General features: G+C 37.3%; 1 protein-coding gene across 1 annotated transcript; it reads left to right on the plus strand.

Annotated features, from left to right (window-relative positions):
• The first annotated feature begins 9,254 nt into the window (after positions 1 to 9,254).
• Positions 9,255 to 11,327, plus strand: LOC111602349. The gene is made up of 3 exons (XM_023319361.2): positions 9,255 to 9,349; positions 9,791 to 9,902; positions 9,967 to 11,327. Exons 2-3 carry the CDS (start codon positions 9,863 to 9,865, stop codon positions 11,073 to 11,075), a joined length of 1,149 nt encoding a protein of 382 aa, XP_023175129.2. The 5' UTR covers positions 9,255 to 9,349; positions 9,791 to 9,862; the 3' UTR covers positions 11,076 to 11,327.
• Positions 11,328 to 24,402: the final 13,075 nt, after the last annotated feature.

The following is a 24,402-nucleotide window of genomic DNA, read 5'->3' on the forward strand; positions in this document are numbered from 1 at the left end:
CAGGCATCGATTGTGGCCACGCCCACTATTTAGCTGCGTGGCAGTCAAAAATTTAATTGCCTCGAATAAGTGTGTGTGTGTAAATCAACTGAACTCACATACACTTAATTACAGCACCGTTGGCAATAATTTATAATACTAATTAAAATTTGGAACACGCACATAGACACACACACACACACATACACACACACGTTTACATAATCAGGGGCAGAGGACACGCCGCTGGCATTGAAAATTTTCATTTGCATGCAGACAACAACTCACACACACACACAGAGACACTCACGCATGTGTGTGTGACCTTTATCAATCAAATGTTAATTAAGTTTCAAGTCAGGCAAATGCCTAACCAACTCTAACAATGCCCACAGACTGTTCAAATATTAAATTGGTAGACCCAAAAGTCACCCCGCCACTCCGGCAGGCGACTCAACCTGCCTTGGCTCTAAAATTATTGCGCATACGCCGCGTGTAACAGTGCAAAATGCTTTTAAAAAAAAAGTAAAAAAAAACCAAAGCCAAGCACTTCATACACAGACATCTTCGTCTGTACAGAAAAGCGCAACCGGAAACGGAAATGCTACGCAGCACGTGCCATCCGTTTGCTAGACCCATTCTCTCGTTCCGCCTCTCTGTCGCCCTCACACTCGCTAGATATCTGCTTCTCTGTGACTATCTCCATCTATGACATTGTCTAGCTTGTTTGTAATGGTTTTTTGGTTAACATGCGCACAGATTGATGCCTGGCCAAATTGTACATAGCCGCAAATTGTGGCCATTTCGGTTGCTGTCAGCGCATACCCAAAACAGCAAGAGATGGCGCGAGAGAAAGTGTGACAGATAGAGTTGGTCATGTTTTTCAACCATTGCATTTAAAGAGATTTGTTGAACAGCAAAAGATTTTTCTATATTATATACGTATATAATATATGCTTAGCTATATCTGGGAATCTTTAATCTATAGTTAAAGTTTTGAAACTTGGCAAGTGCCGCAACGAGCTCAAATCAGATTAACAAAAGTCACAGGCAGTTTGAGCTGAACTTAACTCTTTTAGGATATCCCAAAAATGTTAATAAATTTATAAAAATATAAGAATATTCTAACACAAAACCTTTCAATTTATCTTATAATATTTTATATTTTAACAAATTTGTTTATTGTCTAGTATAAGACAGATTGCAAATAAAAATAGCAATTAAAAAAAATATTTTAACATCAAAAAAGATTACAAAAATATTTCAAGATAAGAAATTTCAACTTTTTTTAAGTTTTTTATGTCAGTAACATATATCAATAATACACGTCTTTATATATCTTCATTATAGATTGAATCTACCAAAAATTGGCTTCTATGAATAGTTTCGAACTTATATAAGTTGAGGATAGTAAAACTACACATGAACTGAGATACAAATATATAAAAATTATATAAAATTATATTTAAAATTTTTGCGATCTAAAAATTATATTTATAAATTTTTATTATAATCAAAAATAAAAAAAAAATTATTTTTTTTTAAATATATATTTCTAAATATTCATTATACATAAAAAAATTTTAATTTATAAATTTGTATACTATATTAAAATTATAAAAATTAATTTTTCAAATTATTATTTCAAACAAAATTATAAAAATTAAATTTTGAAATTTTTTTATATATATTTGTAATTTAATTCTTGGAAGATCTTCCACTATATACATTTCTTTTAACTCTTTGATCTATTAATTTATAAATCGAGCTAGAAACATGTTTTATACTTCCAGTAAAAATTCATATTCAATTTATATATAATTTTGAAATTGCCAAATAACTATAATTGTTCTCTTTTCTTTTGTAGGGTATGCAACTTGCTGTAACTCAACAAATAACACTTTTCTTTGTGCTTGCCCTCAACGGCATACAAATGGCCAAACAATGGCTAGCTGTTCATGCCAAAAAGGCAGCAGGCAACATGCCACAGGCAGTGCTGCAAGACCAGCTCCTGCTGCTGCAGCTGCAGCCGAACAAAAGTCGAAAGCTGATGGCAGTCGTTGTCAGTTGTCTGACTGTCAGGCTGTCAGGCTATGTCAGACTCTGGCCAAAAGTGAGTTATATATCTCTTGCTATCTCCCTCTCTCCATCTGTCTGTCTCTCTTTGGCTATGCAGTTGGGCTGGCCAGCAATTTGACCACTTTATAAAATCAAATTAAAATCGAATAAATTTAACTAAAAATGTTTGCCATGACGTAAATGAATATTACTTAAGCGTTGGCCAGACCTTCTTCATAGCTGTCTTGCATTTGATCAAGTTTATTGAATTAGCATATTCGAGCAATAGGAATCGGATTTGAAAGGCTTAGCTTGATTAGCTACGTCGTTAGTTAAAGCTCAAGTTGAATTTTTAAATTCTGTTTTCAGCTGACAGTTGCTTTTACTATTCGAAAAGACATTTGAGCTCTGCTCTGCTCAGCTCAGCTCTGCTATTTATTGCTCGTGTGTTCACAATTTACGTTTTCTCACGTTTTTTCATTTTTTTGGCAAATGCCACATGGCGTATGCGCAACGTGTGGCAAGTGCATTGTGCGTGGCTAAGCGAAGTGACAAACGTTGCACAGCAAAAGGTCAGCTGGCAACTGCACCTTGCCACCAGCCCAGGCCACCCAGCAGTCGCCGCCCTCATCGTCGCCTGGCAGTTGTAAATGACAGACGTCAGAATGGCACAAAAGACAGCGTCTGGCATGTGGATATGGATAAGACGCAAGATGCTTTACAATCTGCCTGTGTCTGAGTGTGTCTGTGGCATAGACTGTGCGTTGCAACATTTCAGCGCCACATCTCTGGCAGCCATCGATTTATTTGCGCTGCTAATACTTCGTTTCCAGGACGCACGTCCAACCCTTGGCAAAAGTTTCGCCAATCGATCTGGAGCTGGCGCTGGAGCTCTTTTCCTTTCTGTCAGATTCTCGTCAAGCAGCTCAGCTTTCACCTGCTTTTGCTACGCTAATCAGCTTAAGCCTCTCTACAAGCCACTGCCTTCCCTTTCCCTCTCTCTATCTCCCTCTCTCTCTCTGTGAGGGTAATTGCTCGTGAAGCGACTGTGAAAAATTGCATTTAAATTCGTTGGGCAACTGTTACTTGAAGCGTTACTGCAACTGCCGCTGGGACAGCTGTCAATGTCAAAAAATTTCACAGTTTTTGACCGAAACACACAAGAAAAAATGCAGTTGAAATGCAATTTGGCTGAAGCGATATATTGCATGCATATTCAATGCAGGCCCCGCACGTGCTGGCCTGGTTAACTTAATTTGGCCAAAAACTTTTTTTAACACCACCAGAAATTCCGTACAAACAAAACCAGAGAAAGAGACCTACAAATCGGCAACGAAATAATTGAATTTTCATTTCCGTTTTATGTGTTTACTTTCAGGCGCTGAACATTTCACGATTTCGACAGCCAATGGGCCTATAAATGAGACAGAGCCTGCCACACGGCATGGCCTTACCCTCGTCTGGCTATATGCTCCACTTTCCATACTGATTTCAATCCATTTGTATACAAAAGCTCAATTCTTTTCGTTCGCTCTCTCTCTCGTTCGGCTTGGCAAAAACTTTTTAAGTCAATTGTCAAAAAGTTTTTAACGTCTTTGCTGGCGACCACGCCCAGTTTTTGGCCTGCTCAGCCGGCCTGTGCGCTGAAACTGAAATTGAAATATAATTCGGTAAAGTTTTTGCCGTACGTGGCCATAAATCAATGGCAGCCAAAGAGGCGGACAACTCAAATTGATTTAAGCCTACCAGAAAGTATTGTGGGCGTGGTCGCCAATCAAATGAGCCACTGTCACATAACGTGGTCAACAGCTGCTTGCGAGTGTTCGATTGAAGCGTTTCTGAGTAAATGAAATGCGAGAAAACTTTTGAACAACTCGTTGAGCGATGAATATGAATGGAACCTCGATAAAGGCTAGAAAAAAAAAAGAATTTCTCTAAAGTTTTCTATTGCGCATCTTATTTATCTTTCTGTTGTGGCAGTCGAGGCCTAGAAAGTGCTCATAGCTGTCAAATATTCATAAAGCCACGAGAGTCTAGCAGCTACTAAATGAGATACTCAGCAGCAAATAGCTGACTCATGTGCTCTACTTATATGAACCAAGTCAATTCTAATAGAAATAACGAAAAGACTCAACTGACAAGCTCATACTTTGCTTTTTAGCAATAAATAGTCAAAGGAAATGCTCATTTGATAGGAAAGAGTTGAAAGCTGAATGAGTTTATGGAAGTTGAACGGAGAGTCCTTTTACTCCAGCCATAAAAAGGAGGCAGCTGCAGGTCTAATATTCAGCAACAATACTCAAAAGTTAAAGAACAAACGAGTCATAGGCGTGATATTCATAAAAGTGAAACTAAATACTCGCCAGATTTATAAAAAACTCTTCTAAGACTTATGAAAAAAAATTCATGAGGCACTCTTAAACATTTATCTTAGAATAAACATTTATAAAACTTGACTAAAATACTTGTGTGATCATAAGATCAAATCATAAGACTTCAATTGATTTAATTCTTCGCTTCACATTAATTCATAACACTAGAAATCGAATATTTATATTCGATATAATGGAAATCAACTAATCCACTTCGGAATTCCCATTAGATACTAGGGTAGGCTATAAAGCTATAATCATAAAACGCGAATGCACATCTCAAATAAAGCTCAATTGACATGTTCACAATATTCAGATGACACTCATACCATTCACGTCAAACACTCATAGCACTCACTCAACCAGCCAACTGTAGTTGGCATCCATTACGAAATGTTATGCATAGCCATTCGTCTCGGTTACTCATTTCTCCTTTCTCTCAGTTTTTGATGAGCAATTCGCGGTGTTCTGCTCTGAACTAAATATGCAACCTTCTTCGGGTTGTAAAACTATCCATAAAAAAAAAGCGAAAACGAAAGAAAGCAAGGCAAAAAAGGACAGCAGCCAGGGCAATCGCTGAACCGCAAATCGTGAGTTTTATGACTGATTCTGGCGGTGGCATCTGCTTTGCTCTAAGCACTTGCAATCACATTGCCTTTTTACAGTATTTTCTGCAGTTTTTCAGTGCTCGCTATATGCTCGCTTAAGGCTGACAGAAGAGAGTATATTGGGTACGAAGCATTTGCCTGCTACTGCAGCTAGAGACTTTGAATATTTTGAATATATTTAGAGTCGCATGTGGCTCTGTGGCTAAGGGAGAATGGCTTTAGAAAGTGTTTAGCAGAGCTTCTGAACTTATGCTAGAAGCTTGATATTTTAGTTGTATATATAATAATATAAAGCTACATCAATGGGGGTGTGGCAGCTAGAGCTATGAAGCTCTATAGATATAGAATACGGACGGGACCTTGGCATATCTGGCAAATACTTCAACTTTTATAGGCTTCAAATTTGTCAAGCAATTAGCTAATTAAATCTTTCTATCGATATATATCGATCGATTTTATTGAGGTACTCTAAAGATATAGAACACAGACAGGAACCTTGGCATATCTGGCAAATACTTCAACTCTTACAGACTTCAATGTTGTCAAGCAATTAGCTAATTAAATCTCTCTATCGATATATATCGATCGATTTTGTTGATCCACTCTAATCATAACATTTTATATAAAGAAGCTCTGTCTGGAGCGTAGCAATTCAGGCAATAGTTATTGCCGCTGTTGCCACGCCCTCAGGGAAGTCTTTATATGACATGAACTGATCTGCCACTGCTGAAGGGCTGAGCCCAATCAGCTTTGAGGTTGAGCTGCTCTACAGCTAGATCCCAACACTGTATAAGGGCTGGCCACAAAATTTAATATTCTTATTTGAAATCGACTTTTACATTGCGAACGAGCATTCTGCAGTCGTCTAGCTGCGCTGTTCTAACTGGTTTTTGTTGCAGCATTAAAAACAGTATAAACATGCGCCATGTTGTCTCATCAAACTTCCCCTGGACCCTCGACCACCTTGCTGCGCGTTGTGCTGTTGTCGTTGTGTTGTTGCTGTTGTTTTTGTCACATGTCAGCGAATGCTCGAAGTTCAAACCGTGCTTATTGCTTGGTTCATTTTGTGCTCAGCGCGTCACTTGCACATTTAATTAAGTTTACGGCACGCTGCACACGTAAAGGACGAAGGACCAGGGACGAAGGATATCTGGCTGTTGGGTAGAGGGCAAAAGGGACGCTATTAATTAAATTGCTTTATACAGTTAAGTCGCCAAGCCAAAAACTTTTTTGTATCTGTATCTGTATCTCTCGCTCTCTGTGTGTGTGCGTCAACAATCGGAATATTAACGAACCAACTAATGAGACTTTACAAAAGGCGCGAAACATTTGCCGTCTTCTGTCTCTGTCCTTGTCTCTGTTTCCCTCTATCTCTCTCTCTCTCTCTCCTTCCCTCAGGCTTACACTTTATCTGCAACAGAAACTAACCGAAAGGCTTATTAAATGTTTGCCGTGTAGCGTATCCACCTGCCAACCATTAGATCAAAGGCCTGCCTTTTCCTGAAATCCTGTCGGACTGCCACAAATCATGCATTGCCTGACAGACAAAGAGTACCTCCAATTATTGGCCAACTCCTGCTCTACTACTCTCCTACTCTTACTACTAAATCCGCTCAGTCTGCCTGGCTGGCTGGAAGTGGACTTAGCAGCACACATACTTAGCTTTCGTAACATGGGTCGCTTTAATAAATAGCGACAACAACCAGCACGAGTCGGTGGCTTAACTGCCGGCGACCTTTGAAGTGTATTTGCCTAATAAAATGCTCGTGTCTTGAGCTCTGCTTTGAAACTCTTTCAAGGATTGCAAATGAAATATGTATTAAAGTTCGGGCAGGTCGGGTCGGATATGGTAGACTATGCATAGCTAATGAGGAAGCCATCGATATAGTATTTGTTAGTAATTTAATGCGCGTTTCATTTGTATTCGCTCTGAGTTGGGTATATGGCTTGACTCGTTATGAATTCACTTTTATGCACTACTCGTTGTTTGCTTCTAGCTGGCATCTCTACTCACTAGCTGTAACTGTATCTTGCACTCACTACTCGTTAGTTCATTGTGTTCTCCTTGTCTTTTCATTTCACTATTAGTCGCTGGATTTTGTCATGGATTTTGTCATGTCATTGGATCATGGCTGCACTTCCTACTCTTAGTCTCATAATGTACCTTGCGTTCACTACTCGTTAGTTTCAGCTGTACTCGTTACTCGTTGGCTATTCATTTCCCCTTTACTCACTACTCGTTAGTTTCAGCTCTCAGCTGTACTCTTTAGTCATTGGCTTATCATTAAGCTGACTTGCACTGTCTACTCGTTTGTTATTATCATCATAGATTCTTACTACTCGTTGCTTAATTATAGAATTTGGCACATGGCACTCGTTGCATTTTTTGGCACTTCTTTATTTTAAACTCGTTTGAACTGTACTCGCTGTTTATTGGATATACACACACGTGACGCTCGTTACTTGTCTGAGCTCTACAAGCTAGTCCTTCTCTATATATTCTTCTAGCCAACATTTAACTCCTTTCCTTTTATAAGCTTTGCTCGCTACTCGCTGCTTTCCCATATCTCATTCACTCGTTGGACTTCAGCTCGTTTAGCTCTGCCATCTTTTTCTATCCCCTTTAGCAGCTCATCTACATTAATTTCCGACTTCTCTCCTATCGAGTTGCTCTAGTTCTATATGACTTAGCAGTTATTAGCTCTCTTAAGCAACCCTCGATACGTCTATACGTCATTCAATAAGAGTCAAGAAAAACACATGTTGCGGACGTGGCAGGCACTCATTAAATATTTAAACCGCTTGCTGTACGTAAAGCCAAATCGACTTATATTAAATACACTGAAAACAACAAAGAACAGTTAAGCAGTGAGTAGAAGGAAGAGCCAACGGGCATACAATGTGCAAATCCCGAGTGCAGCAGCAGCAGCAGCAGATGAAATCCGTTCAAGCTGGATTCCAATTCCAATGACAAAGTTGCGAGTTGGCAGTTGTTGCCTCATGCCAATCGGTTTGTAGCATTTACATTTAAGCTGATAAGCAAAGTGCTTCCGCCTCCGAGGCAGGTGTCACTCACCTGAGTCAGCTGTTGTGCGCGGCGCAGAATGTCGCAAGTTTATGAAAGCGCGAAGCGTTGAAATTTACATTTGAGGCACGCACTTTACATTATTAATGCCAGACACTAAAGGTGTCGAACAACAACAAAAATTAGTTGCCAACGTTTCTGCCAGAGCCATATAAGTTATGCCTGAATATGTGTGGGTGGCTGGCAGTGTGTGTGCCTGTGTGTGTGTAGGTAAATGCTTCAGCCATTTGGCAAATGTATCGCATTTCGTTTTGTGTGTTTGCACATCGCTGAGAACTTTCCAATTTTTGCTGCTAATATTTATTAATCAAGTAATAGCAGCACACACGCACACACTCACACATACGCAGAGTGTGTGTGTACGCTTATGAATATATGAGTGGGGCACTTGTGCGTGTATTGTTTTTTGTTCGTGTTATTTGATTTTTTGCACAAAAATTGATTGGAAATTTATAAGCTAAACTTTTTCACAGCATTCTCTTTTTGACTTCGGAAAAACAAATATGCACGTTTGCAGTGGAGTCTAATCGATTGTATAATACTCGCTGCGCGGGTATATAGGATTATATGCTTCAATTTTCAAATCTCGCCCATTTTGCCATAGGATTTAGGCTGAAGCCTATAAAGTAATTTGTGCTTTGCCACGACCTCATTGTGCTTATGCGAAACTCTTTAAGAGGATGGTATCTCTGAGTATATTTTATACATAGGCAATGCAAGCCAATATACTCTCTTTTTGCTACCCGAACAAGCATAACGAACTTTTTCTCTGTGGCTGAAATTTTTCTTGTTTTTTTTTTTTCGTATCACCCGCCATTCGCAGCACTTGAAAAGGTCGCCGCATGTGTGCAGAGTGTGAGTATTAGTGAGTGCGTCTGTGTGTGTGTGCGTATGTGTGTGTGTGTGTGTGTGTGTGTGTGTATGTGCTTCTGTGTGTAGTGTTTGGCTATTGAGTTTTCCTATATAGCCTGGCCATATGCTGAATTACAAGTGGAAACTTTAACGTGCTTTCAAAAACAAAAACTTCAACTGGATTTACATAAAAAACTCATTTGATATGTACTATAGAGTATATATAAATATATATATATATATATATATGTATGTCTATTGATATTCATTTATATATTTATGTATAGAGTTGGCTTTGTCACAGCAAAGACCGTCTGTCAAAAAGATTCTGAAATGGCAAAAAACTAACACAAATCATTCAACGTTCAAACCTAGTAACGTGCACATCACAAAAAGTAAGTATTCTAAATAACGATATATTACCAGATAAATAAATATTATAAATAATAAACATTAAGTATAGAAAATATATTTAATATAGAAATATGAAAAATAAAAAGATTTTAATATAAACATTTAAACAGTTTCATAAATATAAAAAAAAATTGATTTAAAAAATTTATAAAATTAAATTTTTTATATAAAAAAAATTAAATATAAAAAATTACGATAAATATATAAAAAGTTTTAAAATTCAAAAAAAGTTGAAGCTAGATAAATGTATAAAATAAAATTATTTTATAATAAATTATAAAAGTATTTAAATTACTTTCAAATACAATTTTTGAAAATTAATTTTAATAAATTAAATATATATTGAAAAATATTTATTTTGTAAATATGCCAAGTCGTAAGCGTCTGCTCTAAAAGCTGCTTGTTTCTCACTGTATTCTCAGCTCTTTTACTTGAATTTTCTCATGCAAAGATTTTTCAACTGCCAAAAATAAAAAATCCCCTCAAGACGAACTATGAAGAAGCTTTTGGCTAGCTTTTTGATTTTCATCTGCTGTAAGTATATATGAAAAAGTCCATGTGGAATGCTGCAATATTTATTGGGCTGCTGCGTACTCAGATGGCTGCCTGTTGCTGTCACAGCCTGGCCAGGCGCTGCGCATCAAGCGCGCCGATAGCTTGGCCAACACCACAAACAACACGGAATCGGTGCTGCCCGTTGTGGCCATGGCTTTGGGCACTGCGGACTTGTCTGATAAGCAACAAGTGAAAAATGGGAGCGAAGCAAATGCCGCGGCAGCAGCAGCAATTGCCGACAATGATAAGGACAAAGAGCTGGAGCAATCGAATGATTTGTCTGCTCATTTGCGTCGCAGCAAGCGTCGCATGTCTGGATTAGAAGAATCTTTAATGTCCAAGGCCTTGCATCATGGACGACGTCACAATGCAGCGGGAACGACTGTAGCAGCAGAGGCAGCCGCGGCAGCCGTACCTGTCGTTGCACCAGCAACAGCCGCAGCACCAGCGCCAGCACCATATGTCTACTATAATAAGCTGATATCGCCGGATGGCAAACAGGAGCTGAAAGAATTTCAGCTGCTGTCACCGAATATGGTCTTTGAGAGCGTGCAGCGCGATGTGAATTATGGACCAGCTGCTGATGTGGGCGGCGTTCTGCTCTTGAATGCCGACAATACCCTGAGCGGGCATATTCGTGCCTTGGCAGCGAAGCCATCGAAGCATCATCACAAACACAAATCGTCGCTTACCCTGCCGCCCTTTCTGTTCCTGCTGCAGCAGATGCTGCAGCCAAGCCTGAATCTCGAATTGGAGCCGACACAGCCGCTGCCACAGCCACGCGCTCACTTGGAAGCGCCAATGTATCAGTTCCTCGACAGCGCCGTAGACAATGCTCTACGCAACAATCACGAGGTATTTGAGCATCTCATTAATGAACATGACCACGCTAATGAGCTCAGCGGCAAGGCGAAGGAGAAAGGTAAAGATAAGGATAAGGACAAGGACACGGAGAAGCTGAAGGATGCAATTGATTTGCTGCCCATGCAAAAGGCAGCAGAGAAAACCAAAGCCACAATCGAATCGGGCACAAATCACAAGGAAGACGAGCTGCTTGTTAGCTGTCCCATACATCACGAGCATCATGCCAACATCAATGGCGATATGATCGACGATGATGTGGTGCTCGTCAAGGAGTGTCACATTATCTAAGCAGAAGCTGCAGCAGCAGCAGAAACGGAAACGACAATCAACAGCAAGATTTAGGGCCAAGTCGAAACATCTTTAACTTAGTTAGTTGTACTTTTTGGCTTATTCGAAGAGTAAACTCCAAATTTTAGTTAGGTTTCATTTTAGTTCTCATTTGCTTGTACCACGCCCCCTGACCTCTCCATGTTCTCAAATTGTTTATAGTTTGTTTATTTTTGGTTTAACAAGTTCCACACTTAATGAAAAATGAAATTGAATTGGCTTGAGAAATTTTGTAAAAAGGAAGTAATTCGAAACTATATAAAAAAATAAAAATGGGGAAATGTTTGCAAAGCCTTTTTAAGCTCACATGTTTCATCGAGTTTTTGAATTTTTTTGGTTATAAATCCATCTGACGGAAACATACATAAAGGCATACAAATGTAATATATATTTGTATTTGAATTCCGTTTTAATATACTGCATAACAAGCATAGTTGTCGTATTTCAGAGGCCTTGGAATGTAACGTTCCTTTATCTGGGAATTTCATAAGCATTCTGTTAGGATTTTATTGAAAAATATTAAACTTTCTCAATAATTAACTTTTATATCGGCAAACTTCACAATGATTGCGAAATAGGAAGCTAAAATTTGAATAAGATGTGCATAGATTTTTAATTGTGAAAAAAATTTCACAATTTCTACTATAAGTTATGCTTGTCTAAGGCTTAAGCTGAAGTCAAGGCATGCACTTCTAAACCTCTTCACCGACATCGGTGATTCATAGGAAATTTTAGTTAGTCACGCAAAATACGTTTATTAATTTTGCTTGTTTAATTTTTTCTAATAAGTTCTCACTCAAACTAGTTGTCTTCTCCGCTGAAGCCTGTTTCATTTGGCTCATTATTTGTGTTGTCTGCCTGTCGACAGTTTATTTTGCTATTGTCGTACTTATTTTAACTTCTGAATAAGAAGGGCTCATGTGCCAGGATAGCTATACATCTATCTATCTATCTACATCTATCTATCTACATCTATCTATCTACTACTATCTATCTACTATCTACTATCTATCTACTATCTATCTATCTACTATCTATCTATCTACTATCTATCTATCTACTATCTATCTATCTACTATCTATCTATCTACTATCTATCTATCTATCTATCTACTATCTATCTATCTACTATCTATCTATCTACTATCTATCTATCTACTATCTATCTATCTACTATCTATCTATCTATCTATCTATCTATCTATCTATCTATCTACTATCTATCTATCTACTATCTATCTATCTACTATCTATCTATCTACTATCTATCTATCTACTATCTATCTATCTACTATCTATCTATCTACTATCTATCTATCTACTATCTATCTATCTACTATCTATCTATCTACTATCTACTATCTATCTATCTACTATCTACTATCTATCTATCTACTATCTATCTATCTACTATCTATCTATCTACTATCTATCTATCTATCTATCTACTATCTATCTATCTACTATCTATCTATCTACTATCTATCTATCTACTATCTATCTACTCCTTTCTATCTACTCCTATCTATATATCTATATTAATCAATCTATTTATATTTATTCCAAATTATTCCTAGCTATTCCTAGCTATTCCTAGCTTTTCCTAGCTATTCCTAGCTACTCCTATCTTCTCCTATCTTTTCCTATCTTCTCCTACCTTCTCCTATCTTCTCCTATCTTCTCCTATCTTCTCCTATCTTCTATCTTTTTCTATCTTTTTCTATCTTCTCCTATCTTCTCCTATCTACTATTTATCGACTTATATTTATCTACTCATATCTATCTACTCATATCTATCTACTCATATCTATCTACTCATATTTATCTACTCATATATTCTCCTCATGGCTGCTGCTTAATCATTCAGAACTAGCTTCGAAGCATTTGCTATGCATTTGCTAGTGTCAATACTGAAGATTACTTTCACGGCTTGTGTTTAAGATGTTAGGTTGATCTGCTGGCTCTCAAAATTTAATCAATAATTTAATAGTCGAATTCAATTTGAGCAAACAAATCAGTTAGTAGCTGGAAATCCTCAATGAATCCGAAATCGTAGTTCAGCTAAAATTGCCTACGTACAAAATGTGAAATGAAAATCAATTTGCTTGGGTGCAGCTGTCGTAAATTGATATGCTGCGTGTAGCACTAAGCTACAAGCAAATATATTACACACACACACACACACAGTTACAGGTTACTTGCGCCTGAGGCAAAAGTTTTGCCTGCTGTTGCCTGCTAAAATGCTAAAAGCTGCTAATTTCTTATACAATAAAACTAATGTAAATTGCCACTTGACGTTTCGATGTGTATGCGAGTGTGCGTGTGTGTGTGTGTGTACAATACATGTACATTAAATGGAGCACATAATGTGCTGAAAGTCGAAAGAGCATTGAAAGACAAACCCCAGCCAAACTGAATGCCAAAGCGAATGTCATGGATGCTTTAGCAACAGCATAAATACAAATTTGCTTTACAAATGCACAGCAGCAAGAGTGTGGGTGTGTGTGTGCGTATGTGTGCGCTTCAGTTGATGTGTGAATGTTGCCTTAAGTGTACATTCAATGTACATAAGTGCATACAAATACGCTAGGGTAAGCCATTATACATAAGCTTATATAACAAACACGTATGTGCGTGTGTGAGTGTGTGTGTGCGTGTGTGTGTGTGAAAAGCAGAAAAGTGCAACGCAGCATTCGTAAATTGCGTAGCTGCTCTGCCATTGTCCCTGGGGTGTTAACTGGACTGTAAATGTGAATGTATGTGCCAGAGTGTCACGCCGCCGCCACGCCAAGCCACGCCACGCCCCACTAAGCCAAGTCAACGCTTGGCCATATATTGGATTGGATTGGATATACGTATGTATGCATGCTCGTATATCCCTATATTTATATACAAATTGTAAATAATAAATGCAGTTGACAATGCATCACATTTGACTTTTGGCAGCAGCGAATGGCAACCCCAACAGTTCCTGCTGGGGTCGCGAACTGTTCAATGCTGTAGAAAGGGGTGCAGTTGGGAATGGGCACGGGCATGGGGGTGGGGGTTAAAGTATAACAAGTGCATTAGCTAGTGAAATGCATGGCTTATGATTTCAATGACAGCCATCATCAGCATTAGCAGATAATAGAGCACTCGGCAAACTCTTCAAATGCCCCATCCAAAGAAATATTAAATAGAAAATGGCAAGAAGAAGAAGAAAAAACTACTATACACCATATAATTTGATTAAATTTGCTTTTGAGTATGAACAGCAACTGAAATTCAGACAAAAATGTAACGAAGGCAACTGCTTTTTTTTCTTTGCCCTTCCGTTGGCTGCTCTCAACAAATTTATGGGAAGTGGAAGGAAGTGGGAGGAGGGCGCGGGGGCAGGGCAAAGGGAGCCATAAGCAGGCCATCAGACAAAGCGTTGCTAGGGCTTCTATTGCCATTCGCTTAAGTTGTTGCTGGCTCTGTAACTGTTATGGCTGTCATTTGGCAGCTTGTAATTATGTTTTTGCCACAAGTTGTTGCCACTCCCACTCTCTTTGAAAAACTTGTTATCTAGATTTCATAGTCAAAAACCATGACGGCAACAGCATCAAATTCAATTGAACTGTTGAGTCAGCAGCAGCAGCAGGCAGTCAACTATAGAGGAGCATTCAAAGAAGTCACTGAGCAGCAGCCACGTTTGTCCTACTTTAAGCCCATTAAAGCTAATTTGCTAAGCAAAGTTTTCCATGGAAGACGCCGAACATCAAGTATCAGCAAAATGGTTTAATAAGCAGCCAAGAAATTTGTTTACTTTACAAGTATTACCAGATTCTTCAAATATCATTAGGCAACTTTTAAAGTGCAAATTTAGATAATATTATGGACTGTCGTATAGATAAAGACTTAAGCTTATAAATGTGTCTGTTGTGATTACAAGATTTGTTGTTGTTTCGATGAAGATTTGAAGCATTGCTGTTGCTTAAGCTGCTGCCTGACAGATGGCGCCAAGATGAAAGAAAATGTGAGAACAATATATAGTTAAGAAATACGGAAAAGAATGAGAAATTCTAGCAGCTGCAGGTCAACAGCTGAGGCTAATATATATATTACATAAGTTTAAATATATATTTATATAACTATATATATATATATATTGTGACTTACGTTTCTATATACTGTAAGCCTAATAAGTCAGTTCTTTGGCAGTTGCTTAGTTGCTTAAAGACAGAATAAACAAAAATAAATATATTATTTAATGTGATAAACTAAAAAAATAATTCATATTTCTAGCTGCTGCAGTAGTTAGCCACAAAAATTACTAGAGCTGCTTCTTTAATATATATCAAACATCAGTTAATTTATATCAAGCCATAGGTATATATATATGTAAATTTAAAAAGCTGCACATTCATTCACTCTTAACTACAGCAATCTACGTTTCCTATATGAAACAGACACTTCTTAGCTGTCGCAAATTAAAATGCCTTAAGCTACTAGCCAACAGAGGGCGCTAAGCGCCTGAAAAACAAAACAAAATTACTTTTTGTCAAAACAAATTTAGTAAAATAACAACAAAGTCTAGCCACTGTGCGGCAGATAAGCTTAAACTGTGATTTTTTGATATGTGATATGCAAAGGTTTATAATTTAAATATATATATATATATATATATATATATATATATATTATATAGTACATGAGATATAGCTGACAATATATACGTGGCACTTACCTGCAACAAATGATTTTTTTTTTCATTTGTGTATCATTTTTAACATAAATAAAAGAATGTTCCTCTGTTATTTTATATTCAAGTAAGTTTACTATACTAGCTTTATATGCTATACAGTAGGGAGCAAAAGTGTTTCCATAGTTGACACTTTCAACTTTGTGAGTCGATAATTTCTAAACGAATGAAGCAAATCAAAAAAACTTTTTTTTCCAATAATATGTATTTAATCCTTAACAAATTGCCGTATATAACAAAAACAAAAGTTAATCAGTAAAATATTCAAACGAGGAAAACTGAAACAAAACGCATGTGTACAATTTTGCACCTTCCGATATTCTTACTTTGGTTTGATTTCTTAATTCTCTTATCGGCAATACACATGCAGTTTTACCTTTATATGTTTTATTTATGCATTCTACACTTTTATGATCCAGAAATCCACGTGTTTCTTATTATTTGAAGTAGATTTGTTAATTTTAGCAATTAGTCTACAAAGTACCGCGAAAAAATGAAGAAGCGTTCGTCAGATGTCGAAAATAGTATTATTAGCCTAACTGAAAGTGGCTGTTCGACTCGTAGTACTTCAGATCAGCTTAATATTTTTCATTCAGCGGTGTCCGAAGTCCAGAAAAGACGCAATGGTACATCCAAAAACACTATTAAAGGCCGCAAACGACTCTTAAAGAACTCTGACGCCAGACTAATGGGAACTGATAAGTTCCTAACACCGAAGAAGGCATCTATGGACATAGAGAAAGACGTGAGTCGGCGGGTGGCTAGAAGAGCACTAGCTAAGGTTGGATACGTGGCAAGTGTGAAACAAAATAAACCAGCTCTATCCGAGAAGAATGTCAAGGGTCGATTGAAATTCGCCCGGGAACACAAGAACTGGACTGTAGATGATTGGAAACGTTTTATCTGGTCGGATGAATCCAAGTTCAACCGTTTTCAATCAAATGGCACGCAATACTATTGGCACAGGTCCGGGGAAAAGCTTCAAACACACCATGTGAAGCAAACCGTTTAGCATGGAGGAGGCAATGTCAAAGTTTGGGGATGCTTTACTTGGTGGCACATTGGACCATTGCATAAAATTGATGGTATAATGTTAAAAGAAGACCATCTAAATATTTTGAAAACCTGTCTACCCAATTTTCTGGACAAGTGTGCATACCCCGTAAAGGAAATCATTTTTCATCAAGATGGGGATCCGACGCACACTGCCAAAACTGTCCGCGAATGGTTACAAAACCAAGATTTTATGCTGATGGAGTGGCCAGCTAAAAGTCCCGAACTCAATCCGATTGAGAACCTGTGGTCAATCGTGAAGCGACGGCTCGGGCAATATCAATCAATGCCATCCAACCTAGACGATCTTTGGAAGCGTGTAGAACTGAAGTGGAACCGAGTTCCAAAGGAAACCATAGAAAAGTTGGTCGAGAGTATGCCAAACTGAATAAAAAATGTAATAGCTAATAAGGGCCTGTGGACAAAATATTGATTTAGAATCATATCAAATTTTTTTCACTGAAGGTGCAAAATTGTACACATGCGTTTTGTTTCAGTTTTCTTCGTTTGAATATTTTACTGATTATTTTTTGTTTTTGTTATATACGGCAATTTGTTAAGAATTAAATACATATTATTGGAAAAAAAGTTTTTTTGATTTGCTTCATTCGTTTAGAAATTATCGACTCACAAAGTTGAAAGTGTCAACTATGGAAACACTTTTGCTCCCTACTGTATATGCGAACCACGCCATTTTCACTCTGCAATATATACATTTATTTATTGAAATTAAAATATATATATATTTCCTTTTTTTGTTAAATCAAAAGCTTTTTGGACTACGCCACTGTATGAAAGATACATATTATATATAGCAGAAATATATATATATATATATTTATTTATATTTGGTATTTCAGCTGACTTTCGTCTTGTTCGCTCTGCAGCCAAAAAAAGAAGCGAATTATACAAATTTCAGCCTGTCAGCCAGCACGAACTCTTTCATATTTATGGCTATTATGTGCGTGTGCGTGAGTGTGTGTGTGTGTGTGCATTACAATATCTTTGCATGGGCACCCTTTGCAGGTTCATCAAGAAGCTATATAGGCCTGCCGTAGGTTAAGTCGCCCTCTAGATATATATATATATTTCTATATATATAAAAGATGTTGTCATGTGCGCGTGTTTTTCATTGCTTTAACGACTGTCATACACGGCGTATGCGTCATCTGACAGCGGCATTATGCAAATTTTGGCGCATCAGCTTCAATTGCAGGCGCACTCACACTCACACACACACACACACGTACACTTGACAGCTTGAAAAAGCAAATGTTGTTTATTTTGCTTGGCAGCTGGCAATTCAAGCCAAACAAACAAAACAGCAAAAAGATAAGAGAACCAGAGAAGCAGAAAAAAAGAGTTGAGATGACGAAGAGCAGAGCAGTGAGCAGCAAAGGGAAGTCAAAGGCATTGCAATGCCGGCACTTGGAAATCAATAGGAAATCAAGAGCAGTGTTTGGGACGCAAGGCAGACACATCAAAGCGGCTTAAATTGCGGCAGAGATCCATTTAAATTGTCAACAGCAGTGCGAGGCGTTGGGGCATGCTACAAATTTATGTTGCATGCAACGCCCCGTTCGAGTGTTGTGGCTTTTAATTGAGTCATGCCAGTTGCTCGAATTTTCATGTTGTTGCTGCTGGCTGCTGGCTGCTGGCTGCTCTTGTTGGCCAAGTCAAATTTATTTGCAAACGCGTTGCTACAAAAACCGCAGGCGAGGCATGAGAAGAAAAAAGAGTGGGAGAGAGCCAGAGAGACAGTTTGTGGGTGTCTCTATATATGGGGCATGCAGCGTGTTGCGTGCAACTTTTACAAGTGAAAACTTGCCTGTCAGAGATACTTTATGTGCAAATTTTTGGTTGGGCAAGATACACAATGCAGCTACAATGGCAACAAGCAGAGACGGACAGAGAGGCACGCACACACTTGGTCAGCAGTTTGCTATTGCTGCGGCTGTCAGTTGCCAAGTCATTTGCATGCACACACACAGCCATGCAGAGAGAGAGAGAGAGGGAGAGAGACTCAGCACAAATACGAATACCAACGGGGCATGCATGACAAACAACAACAACAATGAAAGTAGTCAGTGAACAACTAAAAGTAAGAGTGCTTCAAGTGGGAGTGCATGACTAGCAGATACCCTGCAGGCAGCACAGAATTGCTAACGGACACAAAACAGACAGACAGCCAGACAGCCAGCCACAGCTACACCCACTCACTGGATCAACCCTGCTCAAGAATTTCCGCACTGCTGCCAAACAGCAACAAGCTACCCTTTGTACGCATTTCGAATAGCATGCAGGGTATAAAAATGCCTTCGCTTGCATGTTGAAACAAACTGCAACAACAAATTGACCGCCTGTTAGCATATAAATCACATTGTAAAAGATAAATTGAAAGCTGTACCAAGGTCTAACGCCACCTCCTCTTTACCTTCGCAGCCACCTGTCACGCCGCCCTCCCTTTGCCCAGCTAGTGCAATTAACATACGCAACAGCAATGCGAACATGGCAAATGTTACTCCGAAAACTACAGTTTGACAAATTCCAGTTCAGATTCTCTTAGTTAGCCCTAGCACTCGACTGGCTGGCAGAGTCGAAGTAAATATTAAGCACAGCTAAGCAATATAAATTACATTTAAGCTGCTTGGAGAGGGCGTGGAAGGGAGAGAGAGACAGAGGGAGGGAGAGTGATAGAGAACGAGTGCTTTAATTGTTGTTAATCTGATTTTGTGGGTGGACACATACATAAGAGACTCTACTCCATTTCTATACACTCAGGCATTAAACTCATTTCCATTATCTATAACTACATATCTCTCTAGCTCTTTTACCTTTTTGTATTTTGCTTTTACTAACTCTTTTTCTTCCCTTCTTTTTGCTTTCTCTCTCTCACTCTGTCAAAGCATTAGAGCTGTTTAGTAGTTCAAGTTTAGCACCGTTCTATGCGATTTTCATAATTTGTATTTATTAGTTCAAGCTCTTCTATGTACTCCTACATATACTTATCATTAGGCAAAGAGCTCAATTGCTTCCTTCTTCAAATGCCACTTCTATCAACTCATATGCAAATCCTTTAGTTTCATTCATTACTTTAAACAAAAAATGTTTACTTAAGTCTTTCAAGCAATTTGCTAATCTCAACGAAGAAATCTTTAAGTGCCGCATCGTTTGCCATTTGAATATCTTCGCAAACCAATCTCTTTACCAATTCCATTTAATCTAAAAACTAAAGCCTATCAATTATCAGTTAATCAAAACAATTGAATGTTTCAGCTCATAAATTGCATGTGCGAAGCAACAGCTCGAAGCTTAAGGCTTTCGAGTCCATTCCTCCTCTCTCTCTCTCTCTCTTAGTCTCCATTTGGGCCACATTTAAATACGCATAAAGCCAACTTGTTTTCATAGTTGGGATAAACACATTTAGCCTTGGACCCTGGTCGGATGGCTCGCTTGCTTGTTTATGAGAATCGTTGATTAGATCTGATTATTATTAATATATTTGAACAATGGACCTTTTTGGACTTTTGTCAGTTGGCGACATTATCAGATTGACTTAGCTTTTATTTTACACCATTTACAAGAGAGCTCTCTCTCTGTCTCCCTTTCTCACTCTCTTTTTCTGTCTATCTATTTGCCCCTCTTTATTACCTGCCCGTCAATCTTTACGACAGGTGGTCGAGCAGTTTATTATTTAAGCAGCTTCATTATGCCACCCTCGCCACTTGTTGCCATGGCAATAGATAAGTCACCTTAACCATAAGCCCGATTAGCAGGCAACTGCTGCTTCCATTTATTATTATTTTGCAGTGGCAATGCAGTTTAAGAGCTGTGCACTTGATAATGCTCAAATAGCCGAGAGAAGTACTAAAAAATTATGTTTTTATTGGTATAAGTCTATATATAAAATGAGAAAAGTTAGTTTAGTCGAGCTGCAAAAAGTCTTCGAGTTTGTTTAAGCTTTAAGCTATCACTGAACTTTTTCGAGGCATTGAAATTACAGTTACTGTTGATGTGTTATAAAATGAGCAACATAAAAGGTCAAGAACGGAGTGCAGAAAACTAATAACTTGTGTACTAAACTATAGAGTGTTGATAAACGAGTTCAAATAATGATTTCTGTTAAAGAAATATTGGGAAAAAAATTTCCAAAGAATTGAGCGACACTGATTAACCTCATGAATAGAAATTTGCTTAGATATACTAAAAAATAGAACCGAACTGAATTTAAAAAAAGGTTTTAAAGAAATTCAAATATTACAATTTTTTGTAATTAATCTATTTATAATACAATTATAGTAAACAAAATTAAATATAGAAAAATATAGTTGAGAATCTACAAAGTAAAACATGACTTTAAAAAAAATTAAAGAAAATTAAAATTGAAAAGCAAACTATATTTTTTAATAAAAAAAAATTAGCTTAACATTTTAAAAAAGAATTTAAAAAAAAATATTTGTATTTTAATTTGTAAAAAATGTTGTTTTTTTTTCAATTTTTAGTTTTTGTTTTAAATAGGTTTTTGTATTTGTATTTTAATATGTAAAAAAATGTTTAGTTTTTTTTTTAATTGGTTTCTTAATTTTTGTATTTGTATTTTAATTTGTAAAAAATGTTTAGTTTTTTCTTTCAATTTTTAGTTTTTTTTTTAATTGGTTTCTTAATTTTTGTATTTGTATTTTAATATGTAAAAAAAAATGTTTAATTTTTTTTTTAATTTTTAGTTTTTTTAATTGGTTTCTTAATTGTTGTATTTGTATTTTAATTTGTAAAAAAATGTTCAATGTTTTTTTTAATTTTTAGTTTTTTTTTAAATTGATTTCTTAATTTTTGAACATTATTTTTTTAATTTTTAGTTTTTTCTTTTTCATAATTCTTAAATTTGTAATTTTTATACTTTGTGTTTTTTTATTTCCATTAGTTTTAACTGCACATATTTTTATTGACTCATGTCAAGTACTTAAATTGTTCTGTATATTCCGTTAAAGACTCTTTACTTTAACATCTACAAAAAAGTTGACTATATTTGAAGCTGTGAAACATTTCCCTTGTCTCCGTCAGAGGCGCAACTAACCTGCCACTAATGATGTCTGCTAGATTGATGTGCTATATGCCAAAGGACTAGTCAGACTTACTCAAGGAACAAATAAGTAAGAACACTGCAGTCGGGCGTAAACGACAGCTGAATACGCGTTCAATAGTTGAAATGAAAAAGAAAGCAATGCAGCGAGGGTTGATATAATGAATATAATATTTCTTCTTTATCGAACAAGAGTAGTTAGACTCGAGTATAGTTATTCTAAATTTCTTACACTGCAAAAAAAGCCACTCACTCTGTAACCGAAATGAACGAGTATTAAAACTGAAAGCGCAGAGTTTAACCTTTGCGGGCCCGCAGCTCTTTAGCGAGCCGCACATCAGCTTATGGCCAGCTGCTGGCGCATTCCAGAACTTGGCTTCCCAACTTTTTTCAACGAGCGCTAAGTGCATTTTAATTTGTCTTTCGTGTTTAAGCATGCTCGACCCACAGCACGCTCTGCGGTCCTCAGCTGTTGTCTACAACAAATTAAATTTGAGCCAGAACAGGTGGGACAGGTAAGGCAATAGCCAAGAGCTATGAGGTGGCTGCTGCTGCTGCACTTTATGCACTTCAACTTGAAGTTGGCCAAGAAGCGCTAAAACTTAAATTCATTTTCATTATATTTCTCTCCGTGCATCTAGATATATCTTCCTGCTCACAAATTAATCGAACTTGTTGGAAAATAGATTTTATGATTCCGAGCAAAAAGTGCTCGGAAATTGAATTTGTAAATTTTGTTTACTTTGGCGTTTCATAAGACGATTGCAATTTTGCAATTGCGTCAATTACGAGCAGCTTGGTCCACAGACAGCAAAAGAGAAGGCGAAAGGGCGAGACAGAGAGAGAGAGAGAGAGAGAGTGAACCAGAGATAGACAGAAAGAGAGCGAGGCAAAGTAAATGCTAATAGATAATTATGAATTTGTTATTGCTTCATTAGCTCAGTGACCAAGGCGGACGCTGCTTGGCATTGAGCTCAATGAGACAGTGAGTGCCAAAAATAAATGTACGCCTTGCATTAATGCATGACTAATGCTCCATAGATTACGTTTGATTTACCGAAAGAGCCAAAAACTGTGCCATGTGATTGCGCAGCTAATTAACTTGAAATGCAAGCAAATACCAAAAAATTATTATTTTTATTTTAAATTTATAAATCTCCGAAACATTTCAAGCTTCCAGTGTGCCCGATGCAGGGCCATTGTATTATGCATATTCCTTAAGTGTATTGTTAACACGTTTGGCTTTTTCGTTGGCATTGGCAGCGCTATTTCCATATGCCCTACGCATTTAATATGACTGAGAGATAGGGTAGTTTGGCTAATGGCATATCTGACTGAATAGATTGAATAGAACCTGCTTGTTTCCAGTCTTACGTGCAACAATGACAATGACAATGACAATGACAATGACAATGACAATGACAATGACAATGACAATGACAATGACAATGACAATGACAATGACAATGACAATGACAATGACAATGACAATGACAATGACAATGACAATGACAATGACAATGACAATGACAATGACAATGACAATGACAATGACAATGACAATGACAATGACAATGACAATGACAATGACAATGACAATGACAATGACAATGACAATGACAATGACAATGACAATGACAATGACAATGACAATGACAATGACAATGACAATGACAATGACAATGACAATGACAATGACAATGACAATGACATACAATGACAATGACAATGACAATGACAATGACAATGACAATGACAATGACAATGACAATGACAATGACAATGACAATGACAATGACAATGACAATGACAATGACAATGACAATGACAATGAAAATGACAATGACAATGACAATGACAATGACAATGACAATGACAATGACAATGACAATGACAATGACAATGACAATGAATTTAGGCATAACATAGAAGAAGAAGATTCGATGCTAATGACGTCGACTGGTTAGGATATTCTGTAGTCGTGCACTGCCCACGCACCAACTCTGACACGTTTTTATTTTATATTTTTAGTATTGTTGATATTTTTGTGTTTTGGCTCGCAGTCGGAGCTTCTATTGTTCCATTTTGTTTGAAAAATGCCAAGAATACATAGCCGGAAACGGACATTTGCATATATTGCGGTTGTGCTTTCTGCTCGCTTGGCAATGCAATGCCAATGACTATGTATACCCTGCTTCAGGTTGTTTAAGTAGGGTATGATGGAAGTCTGATTAGAGAAATTCAGGAATTGCTTAATAAGAAAAATGTTGCTTTAGTATTTTTGATAGCATTTTATAGGGTATCTATGTGGGCAGCAAATGCTTGTATATACCAGATAAATTCTATATTGGCTATGCCGAAGTGTGTCAGCTTACAGCTAGACAGCTTCTCTTCTTAGCTACTCAGCTCATCTAAATGCAGGGTATCTGCAA

Source organism: Drosophila hydei, unplaced genomic scaffold (assembly GCF_003285905.1).
Source record: "Drosophila hydei strain 15085-1641.00,03,60 unplaced genomic scaffold, DhydRS2 tig00008122-arrow-pilon, whole genome shotgun sequence".
Lineage (NCBI taxonomy): Eukaryota > Metazoa > Arthropoda > Insecta > Diptera > Drosophilidae > Drosophila > Drosophila hydei.

Bases quoted from the DNA above. Each gene is read 5' to 3' on its own strand.
- LOC111602349 (XM_023319361.2), top strand. From the start codon at position 9,863: ATGAAGAAGCTTTTGGCTAGCTTTTTGATTTTCATCTGCT. The intron at 9,903-9,966 runs GTAAGTATATAT...CTGCGTACTCAG, and splicing joins CTTTTTGATTTTCATCTGCT to ATGGCTGCCTGTTGCTGTCA.